The 14951-nt window shown below is 36.5% G+C and overlaps 1 protein-coding gene across 3 annotated transcripts in view; it reads right to left on the reverse strand.

The window, feature by feature from the left end:
• Positions 1–3346: 3346 nt before the first annotated feature.
• ATL2 (atlastin GTPase 2) overlaps positions 3347–14951 on the reverse strand; it is a 56930-nt gene continuing 45325 nt past the window's right edge. Inside the window, exons 7-14 of one of the 3 annotated variants that reach the window (XM_028117221.2) lie at positions 14087–14179; positions 11913–12051; positions 11002–11129; positions 10038–10094; positions 8367–8438; positions 7269–7700; positions 5710–5724; positions 5030–5612 (exon numbers count right to left, since the gene is read on the reverse strand). In XM_028117221.2, coding sequence (XP_027973022.1) covers positions 5505–5612; positions 5710–5724; positions 7269–7700; positions 8367–8438; positions 10038–10094; positions 11002–11129; positions 11913–12051; positions 14087–14179 — 1044 coding nt within the window. In that variant the 3' untranslated portion in view covers positions 5030–5504. Of the gene's footprint in view, positions 5613–5709; positions 5725–7268; positions 7701–8366; positions 8439–10037; positions 10095–11001; positions 11130–11912; positions 12052–14086; positions 14180–14951 lie in introns of all 3 variants that reach the window. The other 2 variants (XM_028117219.2, XM_028117220.2) reach the window with 2 other exon arrangements.

Consider the following 14951-nt stretch of genomic DNA (forward strand, 5'->3'; position numbering starts at 1 on the left):
GGTTGGTGGTGGCGGATTGTTTAAAGAAATGGGTTTATAATCAGTCCGAATTCCTACTATTTCCAAGGAGAATTTGGTCTGTCTGGCCCAATCTGTTTCTGGTGACAGGAACATAACACAGGCTTTGAAGTATTAAGAAAAATCATCCCAAACTTGAGTACACCCTGTCCTTTCAAATTCATACAGGGGCACTGTTTAACATGCCTGCCAGCAGGATTTCTTACTCTAGGACAGTGGTTTTCAAAACGTAATCCAAGGACCCCTAAGAGTCCCCAGATTTTGGGGATTCTGGGAAGATCCTCCTTTTCCAATTACATAACTGTGTGAGGCCAGATTTTCTTCATATACTTCAACCAAAACAACATATTGCAACATATGAATGTGGAAGCTGATAATGAGAATCCAGCTGTCTGCTAAGCCAGTTAAGTGTTCTATTTGCAAACATGTAAAATAATGCCTTTTTTCCGAGAGAGAGGTATAGAGGTATTCTCTCCATTTTACAGATGAAGCAGCAGAGGCTAAGCTGTCACATAGTGTTTACCCAAGTTCACAAAGCATGAAGGGGTGGCGCTGGGACCAAAGCTCAGTTTTATCTCCAAGGTCCATCTCCTTTTCCTGAAATTAAAATGTAAGTATGCTTCCAAGTTTTTAGGTAGTCTTTACATTTTGTGACTGGGAAGTCTAAACTAATGCTCAAATGATCCCCACCCCACCCCCCCAAACAAGTTAGCGATGGACATGCTTCAGGAAGCCATCTATCAGAGTACTGGCCAAATAAAGGCAGTGCACGGAGCATTAAAACAAGAAAGAGTGCAAATTTTCTATTCCTGCTTCCCAAACACCCTTCACATTTTATTATCTGACTCTCTCACCAATCCTGTGGTAATGAAAAACTCAAAAAAGAAGAAAACTATTAAGCAGCAATCCAAGGTCTAATTGTTCTCTCCCCAAAACCCCATTTACCCTCAGAAGAATCAAAGCCATCACATGAGCATGAAGAATTACTCAGTGGCCTAGGAAAGTGTCTGTTACATGGGGGTGGGGTGGGGAAATCACATACAGGATAATTGTTTTTGGGTAAAATAAAAATTAGGAGTGTTTTATGCATACACAGACATGTCAATAAGCATAGGAGCAATTTCAACAGCACACCAAATAATAGTTACCTGTGAGATGCACAATCAAGACAACAGGAGAGTTTCACTTCTTGTTTAGTGTGAGTAATATTATGGGTGATTTTCACCTTGTTTCAGTATTAATAAAATCGTGTTTCCTCCGCCTTTTGGTGCTTTACAGAATGCCAAGACAGAGCTTTCATAGTGAGTAGGAACATTACTTGTCTGTGTCTGAAACTTCATACTGATTGAAACCCCCGGAGGTGTGCAGTAGCATCCTCGTTTGCAAGCCTGAGGTACCCTGGATGCTTTCTTTGATAACGTGCTTTTCCTACCAACTTCCCAGGACTATTGTTATGAAAAGTGCCGATATATGTGGAAGTGCTTTCCTGGGCTATACAAGGCTGTGATTCCCTCTTCTCAACCTTTTTGTACATACTTGAGGCACTTTTGACCTGGTCAACTGCTAGGTTTGGCTCCGAAGAGCCCAGAAAGTCACAAATCTAAAAGAACATACAGGAGTTGTATTGCACTGAAGGATGTTGAGGGTAGATCAATTCCTCAACCTAAACTCCAGCAAACCCCAAATCTGAAGAAAAAATCCCTAGGATCTAAGACTTGGGTAGATAAAGTAACAAGTCTCTGTTCTCCTTGGAAAAGCCCTAATTCAGCTGTTTGCCCAGGAGGCCTCCTGGAAGATTCCCTAAAGTTAAGTTCCATGACAGAGGCTCCTAACGGAATCCAAGAAAGTCATTTGGTTAGTAAACCCTGTAAGGTTAGTAAACACTGGCCATGAGGAGATAGCTGCCAGAAGCACAGCCGACCGCTCTCCAGGCTGGCTTTTTATCATCATCCCACAACTATGACAGCAAAGGGAAAACAGGTGCACAGGTTGATTCTGATCCAAGTTTGGGAATTCAACCACGAATAAATACTAACAGTGTGGAGAACAGACCCAAGCAACCTCCACAAGCATAGAGCAGCTAATCAAAAACCCAATTCCCTAGTTAAAAGGCTAAGCAAGTGCTTACAAAGACTTTGTGAAAGGCCACTTTGAGTATTTATATAGTGCACCACTAACAGCAGTCACATTAGTTACTGAAATTTTGTGGTGTATTTAATAGGTTCTTAGCCGAGACAAGACCACACTTTTTAAATCCCAAATAATGAAACAACGTTAACTAACACCAACAGCACTCACACCTTCAGCAAGGATGAAGGTCCTAGTCTGTCTAATTCTGGAAATAACTAAAGCCAAGTCCAGGTCAGAGTTCTCTGAAAATATAACCCTCACAAGTAAAATACTGCTCTTCAATACTAGAAGTAGAGTAAGTTCAAGAAGTGAGGAGGACTAGCTATCTTCATGAGAAATATATTAAGACAGGGGCGCCTGGATGGCTCAGTTAAGCATCCCACTTTTTTTTCCCCTTTTTTTTAAAGATTTAAAAAAATCTTTAAAAAAATATTAGCAAGACAGAGATAGAGCATGAGCAGGGAGGAGAGGGAGAAGTGGGCTCCCTGCGGGGAGCCTGATGCAGGCCTCAATCCCAGGACCCCGAGATCATGACCTGAGCCAAAGGCAGATGCTTAACTGACTGAGCCACCCAGGCGCCCAAGCATCCCACTCTTGATTTTGGCTGAGGTCATGATCTTGGGGTCGTGAGATCAAGCTCCACATTGTTCTCACTGAGCATGAAGCCTGCTTGGGATTCTCTCTCTCTCCCCTTCCACCTCTACCCCCACCCCACCCCTACACTCGCTCACTCTCAAAAAAAATTATATATATATAATATATGACTCAGCAGGGTCGTCATTGTCCCTTCCACAAAAGTAAATTATTTGTGTCTTAATTAGGAAGATAAATCACTAATATTTCTTTTAAAAAACCTTCCATATTATATGGGTTACTATAAAATTGTACCACAGAAAATATACTAACACCAAAGTTTGATCAGTCAACAGTTTTGAATATTCCTTCTTACTTAACTGTTACTTTCACAGTCTTCCAGCTGAAACCAAATTGTTTTTTTCTTGGAATTCTTTATAGAATTTTACTTCTTTGTGGAAAACACATTCTCCAACAAGAAATACTACCAAATCCATGGTCTAGATTTCACAACTCTTTTGTTTTGTTTTGTTTTAAAAGGTAAGCTCTGTGTCTTTAAATGCAGAAGAATTGCTATTATACAACAAACTTTTTATTTTTTCATTCATAAAAACAGTCCACAGCATTCATAAAACAGGGTGGTAGAAGAAATAAAAAGACTTTTCAAGTGGTTTCTTTATGTTTTAAGAACAGATGAGTTGGTAGCAATTTAATACAGATGGAAACAATATAATCCATATAAAAACAGGATTTGAAAGGAGGAGGGGAGGAGATTATATCAACCAAAGTAAATTTAGAGCTTTCAGGCATGCAACTCAACATCTGAATTTTCTTCACTTAAAAACCAAACTAGGTGCTTTAATAATAGGTGTTTATAAAGAAGGCTACAAAAATACTGCAAAAATGTTAGCCTTACATATACCACAAAAAAAAAAAAAGGTGAGAGAAAGAGGGAGAAAAATTAACAAATCCCCAGCTACACCTAGGCTAATCACAAGTTTTCCCTAACAGAGACAGACAAAGAAAAATAATTTTTACAAGCTTAGCTTTGGGTACAATACCTTAGAGCTCTCACTTGGGTGTTTTCCTGCTCATGCTCTTTTCAGTATAAACAAACATGGTTTATGTAATGGAATACATACTTGAGGGATTCCTTAAAAAAGAATCACAAGTTTCATTTTATATATACAACAAATTTTTAATTATGTACTGAAAATAAATTACAGGAAATAACTTTAAAATGCAACAGAGGACAAAGTCACGATAAACATTCCCATTGAATTCCCTTGGGGGGGGGGAGGTGAGATTGCAGTGCTCAAAGAAGATAAATATCACAAATATATCAAAAACTTCAAATTGTCTATGCATTCACACACTGACATGAGCCACAAACATTCCTTCACAGGGACTGTACTTAGCCTACCACAGAACCAGATTTTGCCATAAACTACAAAACTTTTAATACAAAATCGTATTTATATATTTATAATTCATATACATGCCCTATCTGTGATTTTAGAAAATAAAAGCTACACACTGTACAGACACTCTTAACTCATAGCTGTAGGCAACATTTTTGGATGGAATTTCTCCCCCAATAAAATTAATGGCATATTTTATGTACATGAAGGCTAAACTGCATAAAGACAGTTCAGTTTCCCAGATATGCATCTCCTTTTAGGGCAGGTTTATAAATTTAAAAAGGCAAGACAAATGTACACCTCAGAATCACTTTCTTAGCTACAAGAGTTGTTGTGTAATTTCTGGGAAATTTCTGATACATGCACTTATGTAATACTGGTATTGAAGGCAGTAAAGCAATATATACTTTTAATGTAGTGGCTCAATAAAGGCTTCATTGTCATTCTGATCTGATTCTTGATACAGTGATTCATAACTTCACTAAAAATTAAAATTTCAATGGGACACTGGTGTTAAAGAGACTCTAAATAGACTTCTTAAAATATTTCCCTGAAATATCCTTGTACACAAGACAAATTTCACCAACATTAGATTAAAAGGAAAAAAAAATAAAAGAAATATGGCACAAATGTGCATGATAAACTAATGCTCCTCAGCCAATCTCCATGTCTTAGGAGCCAAGAACAGAATGTTTAAAACCAACAAACAATTTTCACACTCTGTGGCAGCCATCTGTGAAGCCAGTTATACTAAACTACTTCTACAGTTGATTGTAAACTTTGGTTTATTTTTATTTGAGTTCTCATTGTACAGCAAGCATGAAAAAAATGGAGAGTGGAGTCCATGAGGAGATGAACTGTCAGTCTGTCTTTAATCTGGCATGATGAGACACCTGGTCAGTCAGGCCTGCTTTGATAGAGTTTGTTACAGACTGCCTTATGTTTTCCTCCATCAAATTATCACCCAGAGGCTTCAATACCTGTGGTATGAGAAATGTGCAAAACAAATAAAAACATGAGGTAAAAAAAGAGTTACATATAAAAATAGATATAAAAATTCAATTCAAAGCAATGAAGAAAATAACCAGGAATGTGGGAAATAAAAAGATGCTTCTCCCAAAGAAAGTTATGATGCTACAAATAACGCAGTTAGACACTTGATAATGCAACATAAACTACTTTCGTCCTATTCAAACCATTAACAATTCCTAGGAGACGGATGTGCAATTCCATACCCTATATGCAGCATCAAATCTGGTTAAGTATACAGCATTTATGCAGACCGGCCCAGACGGTCCTGCTTATTGTCCTACATGTATAAGTGGGAACACTTCAGATAGAGAAAAAAGTTAAAAATACTGTCTAATTTTTCTTCTTGTTATTGTTGGATGACAGTCTCTGTTGCTGTGCTGATGAAAGAGCACGATGGACCATTCGACGTCTAGTAACTTCAAACAGTTTGGAAAACACCTAAAACATGGAGTGATTCGTTAGGACAATGACTCAGAGTGCCTTGAAGTTAAAGAGTTTAAGACTACAAGAATCTGGGACTTTGTGGGTTTCTCACCTTCCTGGGACTCCTCTGAAGCAAAAGAAAAGAGAAATGCAAGACAATTTAGGCAAGGTTTGTTGACACAGCACAGATCTTCTCTGACTAGTGATCAACTTACCTTAACTACAATGAAAATAATTTTACACACTTTAGATTCTTCCATTTAATTGTTTTATAATAATGATACTTCTAAAGTCCTAGAATCAATACTATATAGGAGAATGACTGGTTTTCAAAGTAAGACACTGTACAATGATTAAAATTCATGCTGCAGAAAATTAGTAATGGTCCAAAATTTTAAAGTAGATAATTTTTTTTAAAAGTGAGATTGTTGATAGCTTTTTGTCCATCCTCTATTAGAAGATATCAAAGGAATATGAAGAGAGAGATTTTTTTGAGATAAAGAGTTAAATTTAACAAATATCCAAACACAAGCTTCCAAATCAGATCCAAATAAATCGAGCATTTCTCTGAAGAATAAATACAAAATCCAAATTAATATAGTCGGTCACTTTATAAAATAATAATGACATTATTACAAGAAAAGTCAATACCCAATCAACCTTCCTCAAAAAACGATTCACTTCTTCAGTCTTTAAATTTAAAGCCAGAATCAACATGAACCTGCATATCCTAGATCTTCAAATAAGCCCAACACTTCCATCAGCCCAGAAAAGATATCTGAAAATGCCTATTATACTGTCCATCAATATCTGCCGCTTTCATTCTGATCCTCGACATGATGCTCAAGTATTTCACGATGATCATTTTAATGACAGCATCCTTAAATGGAATTTTCTGAACACAGGCAATTCCAGCACACAGTTGGCCAATATACAACATGGTTTTCCTTAGAAGATTGTCAGGCCCGACTCTTGAATTCTGGTTTGAGGTAAAAGATTATGATTTGAATTCTGGTTGAGGTAAATGATTATGATTAAGTGAAGCTGGTTCTCTTTGTAGCACTTTGCTTTGTTCATTAGTGTTTCCATAGTACAGAGGTCAAACAAAATTCCTTTGGTGCAAGAAATCCCTACAGGGTCGTTCCTTGTTGTGCATCAGTAAATCACCACTATCTTCACGGAAGGCAACAAAGACCTGAATGCCATCCAATATTTTTCCTCAAATATTAAGCACGCATTGCTTTTTGCCAGTATTACTACGCAACTTCTTTTGCTTTCCTAAAGCACTGCACTTCCAAATTTCTTTTCCTTACACTGACTATATTTTCTTTCCCCTAAGAAAAAAATCCTTAGAGACTCTGGCCCTGCCCATGGTCTGGCATCATCAGGCCTATGACTAAGAATCTATCGAAAGGATATTACAGATTTCAGCCCATCAAAGCACACTATAATTACGACTTTAAGAAAAAAATGCTCTGGTTCATAATTAAGAAAAAAAATTCTCTGGTTCATAATTGATATTCAGATTATACAACCAAACAAAACAGAAAACATCCTTTGACATTCCTCATATAAAGGAAAAGTAGGTGTCTGCAAATACTGCAGGAGAAGGGTAGGGAAGTGTCACAGGGATGAAATTAGTCACTGAAAAACCAAAAGATAGATACCAACCTGTTCCCATAGTGTTTCAGCAATCTGATCAATCATTGTTCCAATTTCTCTGAACTCCCCAGAGTATTTTACATATGCCCAAGTACAAAGAGATGTCAGTGCTAACCCCATGATAAGGTTACACAAGACGGCTATAGAGTTTAGGCCAATGAAGCCAGTCAGTCCTGAGATTATATACATAGCAAACATGACTGCAAACAGTGTGGCAGGAGTACGAGCAGCATAGAAGATATTTTTGCCATCATTGTGCTTTATAAAATTTGCATAGGTTTCTTCAATTTCAGCTTCAAGCTGGTCCTGATAACGATGGCAGAATTCATCTCCACCCATTTTTTTTACTGAACGAAACTGTTTAATCGCCACTTCCTTGAGATCCAGGTGTTTTCGCTCCAGATCTGAAGGTGCAATGTAAGGCTTGTCCCCACCACATACCTGTCCAGACAGGATTATAGAAGGACACATTACAGGCTAGAAATAATTCACACTAGAAAGAAGCAGCTCCCTGCTCACAGTTTTTAATCTCAAAAAGCCAAGCCACCTACACAGTTGAGTTTTAAACTTGTTCATAATACCTCACACATAATCATAACTTATTTCTTCTATGTTTAACTGACTCAGGCAAAATAAATCTTCCAAGTATGACTAATACCAGTAAAGACAAGAACAATTACACTGCAATCTGTACCTGACTTCACTTGACCCACCAACACACCATTAGAATACAAAAAGACTGCTGGCAGAAAGTGGGTAAAAGAGAACACAGAAAAAAGGTACTTTAATGTTCGAGTTAGCAAGGTTAGCACGTAAGTTGCTATTGGCCTTAAACTAGTATTACATCAGAAGCTACTAATAAGAGCACTCTGAATCACGGGTCAAACTATTTTAATACGATTTGTGTAATAACCTGCCACCTGTATCCTGCACTCTAACCATGTGAATTATTTTCTTAGTTTATTCCCAGCAGAGATGATAAAAGGGAATCAGGGAATGATGTAACCTGACAATGCATAAGGAGCGCAAAATTAGTTCAATTATTTTAAATGTAAAAATCCTCTCTCTCACTCTAACTAGCGTCAAATTTAAATGTTGGTTACAAACCTGCTCCATACTTTTGCAATAGATCTCTCTTGCTCCTGCTACTGCAGCAAGATTATTAGCTTCAGCTGTTGCCTAAAAAAATAAAATGTGCCAATTTTATGCAAAAGATACTCAGTGGCTCTATAAATTCTGATTAACACAATGAATTATATACAGTGAACAGCCTGAAAATGAACCAGAGAAAACATTATCAACTTCCAGTTTTCCTTTCCAATGGAAGGAAACACCACTGTAAAAGATAAAATAATTGCTTCTAATAAGACTGCCTAATTTTGTTTCGCGTAGGTTTATTAAAATGGGCGTAGGGGTGTCTGGGTGGCTCAGTCGGTTAGGTGTCTGACTCTTGGTTTCGGCTCAGATCATGATCTCAGTCAGGGTCATGAGATCGAGCCCCGTGTTAGGCTCTGTGCTCAGCGCAGTGTCTGATATTCTCTCTCCCTCTCCCTCCCTGCCCCTCCCGCTTGTGCTCTCTCTCTCTCTCTCTCTAGAATAAGTCTTTAAAAAAAAAAAAAGAGTTTGTACAAAACACCACACATGCTCAGTAAATAACAGAGAAATAAGACACAACCCTAAACTTGTCAAGCCTCCAGATGTACAGAACCAAGAATTACAGATATGCTTGATCTCTCACATCAGTATTACACAAGAGACTTTAAATCCACAGAACTGCTTACTGCAGGAGTTTTAGAAGAAAATACTGTTTAATCTACTATGAAACTGAGAAACTGCCCAAAATAGCAAATCTTTAAAAATATGAACTAGATATGTATCTGAAAAAAATTAAACAAATTTGAGTGAAAAATTGACAGTATGAACGCAATGACATAAAATTTACTAAGAACAGATTGACATGAATGTAACATTAATTATTCGTCATTTCTTAATTAAACTGTTTTATCTTTTTTTAAAAAAATGAACTAGGTTGGGGCACCTGGGTGGCTCAGTCAGTTAAATGTCTGCCTTTGGCTCAGGTCATGATCTCCCTCTATCAATAAATACAATCTTAAAAAAAAAAAAATGAACTAGGTTAAAATAACACTGTCCCAAAAGAACACTTTTTCCCCCCCAAGATTTTATTTATTTATTTGACAGAGAGAGAGAAAGAGCGAGCAAACAAGCAGGGGGAGCAGTAGAGGGAGAAGCAGGCTCCCCACTAAGCAGGGAGCCCACGTGGGGCTCGATCCCAGGACCCAAGGATCACAACCTGAGCCAAAGGCAGAGGCTTAACCTACTGAGACACCCAGGAGCCCCCAAAAGACACCTTTTGAAAAAAAAAAAAAAAAGGAAAAAACCTATATGCACTAGAAGCAGCTCTAAATCCTTAATATCAAGAGGAAAAATAAGCCTTATTTCAAACATTCACTGTCAAAGACTCAGAGTACAGAAGAAATTTGGTTTAGACAGGCCCATTTTAAGCCATCTCCTGCAAAAGAAATTTTTCTACACTTTTCCAGCAACTAAAGAGAAGGTACTGAAAACTCTAATTTCTGATGGCCTATGTGTGTGCAAGGTCTGCAATCATATAAAAACTTCAGGGCCCAAGACGTGTACTGCCTTAAGTATTTGAAATTTATTTGCATGCAAAGAAGTATGATTCCATTTCTAGCATTTATCTCTAAACCAAAGACTTTTCTCCTTCATAAATAAATATATGTATAACACACACACTACCTGAAGCATGGACTTTGGATGTGGAAGTTCCTCTCCTTGATAAATTTTAATGTAAGCCTAAAAATAAAAAGACATTATACTGGCAGGTTAAACAACTTGGCTCTACAGAAGAAAAACCATTAAATATAAAAATAATTCATACTTTTAAAAGTCTCAAAAAAAATTCTAAATAAAAAAATTGAAAAAAATAAATAAAAGGAAAATGAAGGCTTAAAAATCATACACTCTCATATCCAAAAAGTTAACCCTATTCTCAACTTTATTAAAAACACACGTTGCAAAAAAAAACTTGCTAAATTATACCCTAATGTTTCTAATTATAACTTACATACAAGTTATCTCATATTTAAAAGTTATATACAATGAAAAGAAATCCCTAATTCTCCCCTCCTGCCATTGTTTTAAATGTTAGAAAACATTTTTACTCAGTATTTCACTTTGACCAAGTTAAATTATATTTCAGTTCAAGAAAAAAAATTACCTAATTTATGCTTTAAGAGTAAGAAGGATTAATTAGTTCATATAGGAACTGTTCATCTCAACTTTTTACTGCCTCTAAATTCGTAACTAAACAAAAATATGAAAATGACCATCAAGCTCTTATCAAGTCCTCAAGAACTCAGAGAGAAGGCTTTTATGAGAACTCAAGATGCAGAACTGCACTCCCAATATCTATCATCATTCACAAGTGAGAGTGGTATGACAATTATGTTGAATGGTCTCCTCTCTGTATCAGAGCTGGAGAAAAAGTAGGTTAACTCCATAAACAAGCAAAATCACTGTCTAAGAGATACGAGTTGTCTACTATTATTTTAAATATCCTTAAAAATTGATCTAGCCAATTCAAAACAAAAACTATAAATTTCACTTTTCTGCTTTATAAACATACATATGAACATACATATGAGTTTTAAGTCAGCTATATTTCTGAGACAAAAGTCATTTAATGTGGCAGTTTTCCTACCTTAAAGTATTCTACAAGATCTCTACAAGTGACTTTAGATCCACTTATCTCTTTTTCTACCAAATTCTCAGGTGCAAGCAGCAAAGGAACCAGGTTTCGAAGCTCTCGTTTAAAGTCTTCATCAATATCTAATGGACCAATGAGATAAAAGGCAACATCTTAGTCAAAAAAAGAAAGATTAAAGGAGTCCCCACAGGTCCGCGTTCATAAAATTCTGTTTCATGAAACAACAATATACAGTGTCTATTACTTAAGTAGATTAATTTAAAAGAACTGATCCAAACACATCGTATCTCCTAGAAAAAAATACACTCCCCTTACTCTGCTACTCCATTTCCCTCATCCCCCAATAATTCTTTAAGCTCAAATAATAAGTAAGTTGTGGACTACCGAAATAAATTCCATATCCTTTTCAAAAGGCAAACAATTCATGAAATTGTACTAAATTTTAATACTAGATTTTATTTTTCGAGCTATACTGTAAAACTTTCATTATTCCTCCAGCCTTTTGCCATCATGCTCCAATCCAATCCTAAAATATACTCAAAAATTTTTATCATCCCTAAAACAGAAACTTAAATCTGATTACATGAATATGATATATTGGTAAAACATTTTAAAGACTGCAAACAGATGAAATACTGAAATGTTCTCAGCCTTCGGAATTTATAGGACACCGGAGCTGAGCAATAGACCACATAATAAAATATGCTAATCCATACACTAGATAGTCAAGGACAAACCAATGGAAAGCTAGACAGACCACACAGAGCATTAAAATCACCTCATTAACCAATGCATCAAAATGTCTTCCAGTATAAGACAGAAAATTTAAGGAACCATGTATTTTTTTTTAAACTCTCAGCCTCTAAAAAGTAAGTTCTGATTTTAGCAAGAATGGGAATTCCCACCTTTCAATCTCCCATCAAAACTAGGATTAGTTGCAACTTTAAGACCAGGATGTGGCAAAAGGAAGCAACCAAGATTTGAGAAACAATTGTGAATGTGCTTCCTTACATTCTGTAGCTCTTCATGTTGATTTTGTTTTACCTGAGGGTAGAAGGAGACAGGGTGAAGGTGCAAACAGGAAAAAAAAAGTTTTAAAGAAAATATACACCCATACTCACAAGTGTGCACACTTAACTCAGATGCTACTCCAGATGGGTTTCTGACAACAACAAATTTTACTAAAGACCCATTTCTGACCACTTTGGTAAGACCCCACTTTGTGTTAGAACTAGAAAAGATGTTTTTTCCCATGTTAGCTGCCAACAAATGAAAAAATACAAATAATAATTACTCATAATATCCCACACCAGACTAACAAGTAGTGGCTGTGGTTTACAAACCAGTAAATAAAGAAATTGCCTTTCAAGTACTTATAACGGCAAAGAGAAAAACAAAGTACTAATTTGCTTACAAATAAAAAGGTCAGCCCCTGAGCAAAATAACAGCTAAACTGAAAAATCGCCAGTGCAGTCCAAAGGACTTTTGAAACTTGTTGCGATTTCAGTACTTACCCCAAATAATTATTTATGATTTATGCTAGTTATCAGTGTTTTGGGGAGAGAGACTATTTTCTGGAAGAAAATCTTAAACTTAGATTTTTTTTAATAACTACTTATCCCAGTATAACTTACATACGCTCTCAAAGACTCTTCTCAAACACCATTTTTAAAAAAACATGCACCATTTATAATCAACAAAACCTGGAAACTACCTAAATCTCCATCAAGAATAGAATGAAGAAACTGTTGTCTATTCATACAATGGAATACTGCATAGCAATGAGAATAAATGAATTAAACTACATGTAACAGTATCTCAGAAACGTAATACTGAGCAAGAAGCTAGACACAAAAGAACACATGTTGTATGTGATTCCTTTCATAAAAAGTACACACAAGGCCTGTTAGACATCAGGAGAGTAGTGGAGGGTTTAGGGGGTAGCGGATGGAGGTTGGGTGCTTCTGGGTGCTATTACATGGCTATGTTCATTTGTATAAATTCATCAAGCTGCACACTTAATGACTTGAGCACTTTCCTGTATCACTTTAGTAAGATAAAAATCTTGTCTTTGAAGTACATAATTCTGAGTTTAGTTAGTATGCCTGATATGCTTTGTGTTCATTTTTTCTGAAAAAAAACAGAGAAAACTCTGATGACTGCAATTATCTCTGACAATAGGGTCTGGAAATGCCTTTCAAATATCCAAGAATGAGGAATTGGTTTTAATCTTCTTTTAGTAATAGGAAAATTATACCCCAAGTTTTTGAATGTGGTTGAAAAACTACATGTATCATCCTATAGGCAAAATTTTATTAACCAAAAGAGAGGACCCTACTACTTACGAATTAAGGGATTTTCACATAACTTTTATGTATGAGAGTAGATGGGTGTATCTGACCTGAGGGTTTCCCCAAGTACTTCCATGGGAGGGTACGTTTAGGAACAAAGGATCATGGTGAGGTTATTTTCTAGGAATGCTTTAGCGTCGCATGTTGCATGGGCCAGGAATCTGGATATTTGGGGCCTAGTCCCAGTTACCAACAGTTAAGAGACCAAAGGCAAGTCACTTTTCTGGGTTCAGTTACATTATATATTTTAAAAAGAAAGCTGAGTTAGATGATGTTTAAGATCCCTTTTCTATCTCTGTATGCTGTCACTCTAGGAGACAGTATTCTTTGGAGAGAGGGTCTCACATCATCTGTGTTCAATGTATGTACATTATATTATCCAGTCTGTCCCAAATGTTCGAAAGGTCAGTTGGCCAGAAAGAGACACACATGCAAGTAGATCAAAAAAGTTAGTCTCCTTCGAACTTTCATCCTTTGAATTTGATTTATAGTTGCTTCTAAAGAGAAATACTTGTTCCTTAATTTCTATTCAAGGGCACTGGCCTCTTTGGCAAGAATACAACCAATTTACTTTTCATCAATTCTGTATGGAGAACCTGGGCTAACTTGGGATGTGCAATTTATGGTGGCGACACTTAAGAGACTGGAAAAGTAAGCAGCAGTCCAGACAGCCCGCTCCTTCATCTGGCTTGGTGCTTATGCTCTCCTCACTAGGAAATGGGGCTTACCTGCAATCTCTTTTCAAGGAATTGTTTTCCACCTTCCAAACCATATGAATGTTCATAAGGATAACTCCAATCCCGAATTAAAAACATTAATGTCTACAGACAGAAAAAAGTAGAAATCATTTCTTACAGTTTTATTTAAAAAAAAAAATCACTACTTTAACAATTTAACAATCATGCACTCCCTTAAACAATCCTTATCAAAAGTTATAGTAACAAATGGTCAATACTGCTCATAGTTTTAGCAAGATCCTACTTAAGGCTACAACACTCCCAGCCCCTACACCAAGCAATTGCTTCCGTTTGAGAACTTCACGGTATATGAAGAAAGAGTCACCACAGGCAATAATACAGGGTCTTAAAAAAATGAACAAAAGGCATATCAGGGCATATAGATCATAATTTTAAGTCAAGGTTGTATAGCTAAAAGACCAACTAATCTAATTCTATACCAACTGATTCTCTTCACTGAATTTTTAATTATATATGCTTAGGTTTCTCAATCTCAGCCTTACTGATATTTTGAACCAGACAATTCTTAGTTGTGCGTGGCTGGATGAACAGCATTTCTGGCCTCCATGCACTACACCAGCAGCATTAACCTCCCTCCAAAACTGTGACAACAAAAATGTCTCCAGACACTTGCAAATGTCCCAAGTGACAAAATTAACCCAGTTCAGAAAAACTGATGTAGGCCAAACAGAGTATATTTCAACCATATATACAAAATAAAGCCATAACCTGCCTGATATCGCATAAAAGTGATCACTTGAGCCACATAAGTCTGAGACAATCAATGTAAACCCACCCATACTAAGAATCACTAGCAATGCTGTCACACAGAAAGAAAGGACTGGACATATTGATG

Source organism: Eumetopias jubatus, unplaced genomic scaffold, assembly GCF_037043125.1.
Source record: "Eumetopias jubatus isolate StellerSeaLion01/CBP00866 unplaced genomic scaffold, mEumJub1_p1.0 scaffold_9, whole genome shotgun sequence".
Classification (NCBI taxonomy): Eukaryota; Metazoa; Chordata; class Mammalia; order Carnivora; family Otariidae; genus Eumetopias; species Eumetopias jubatus.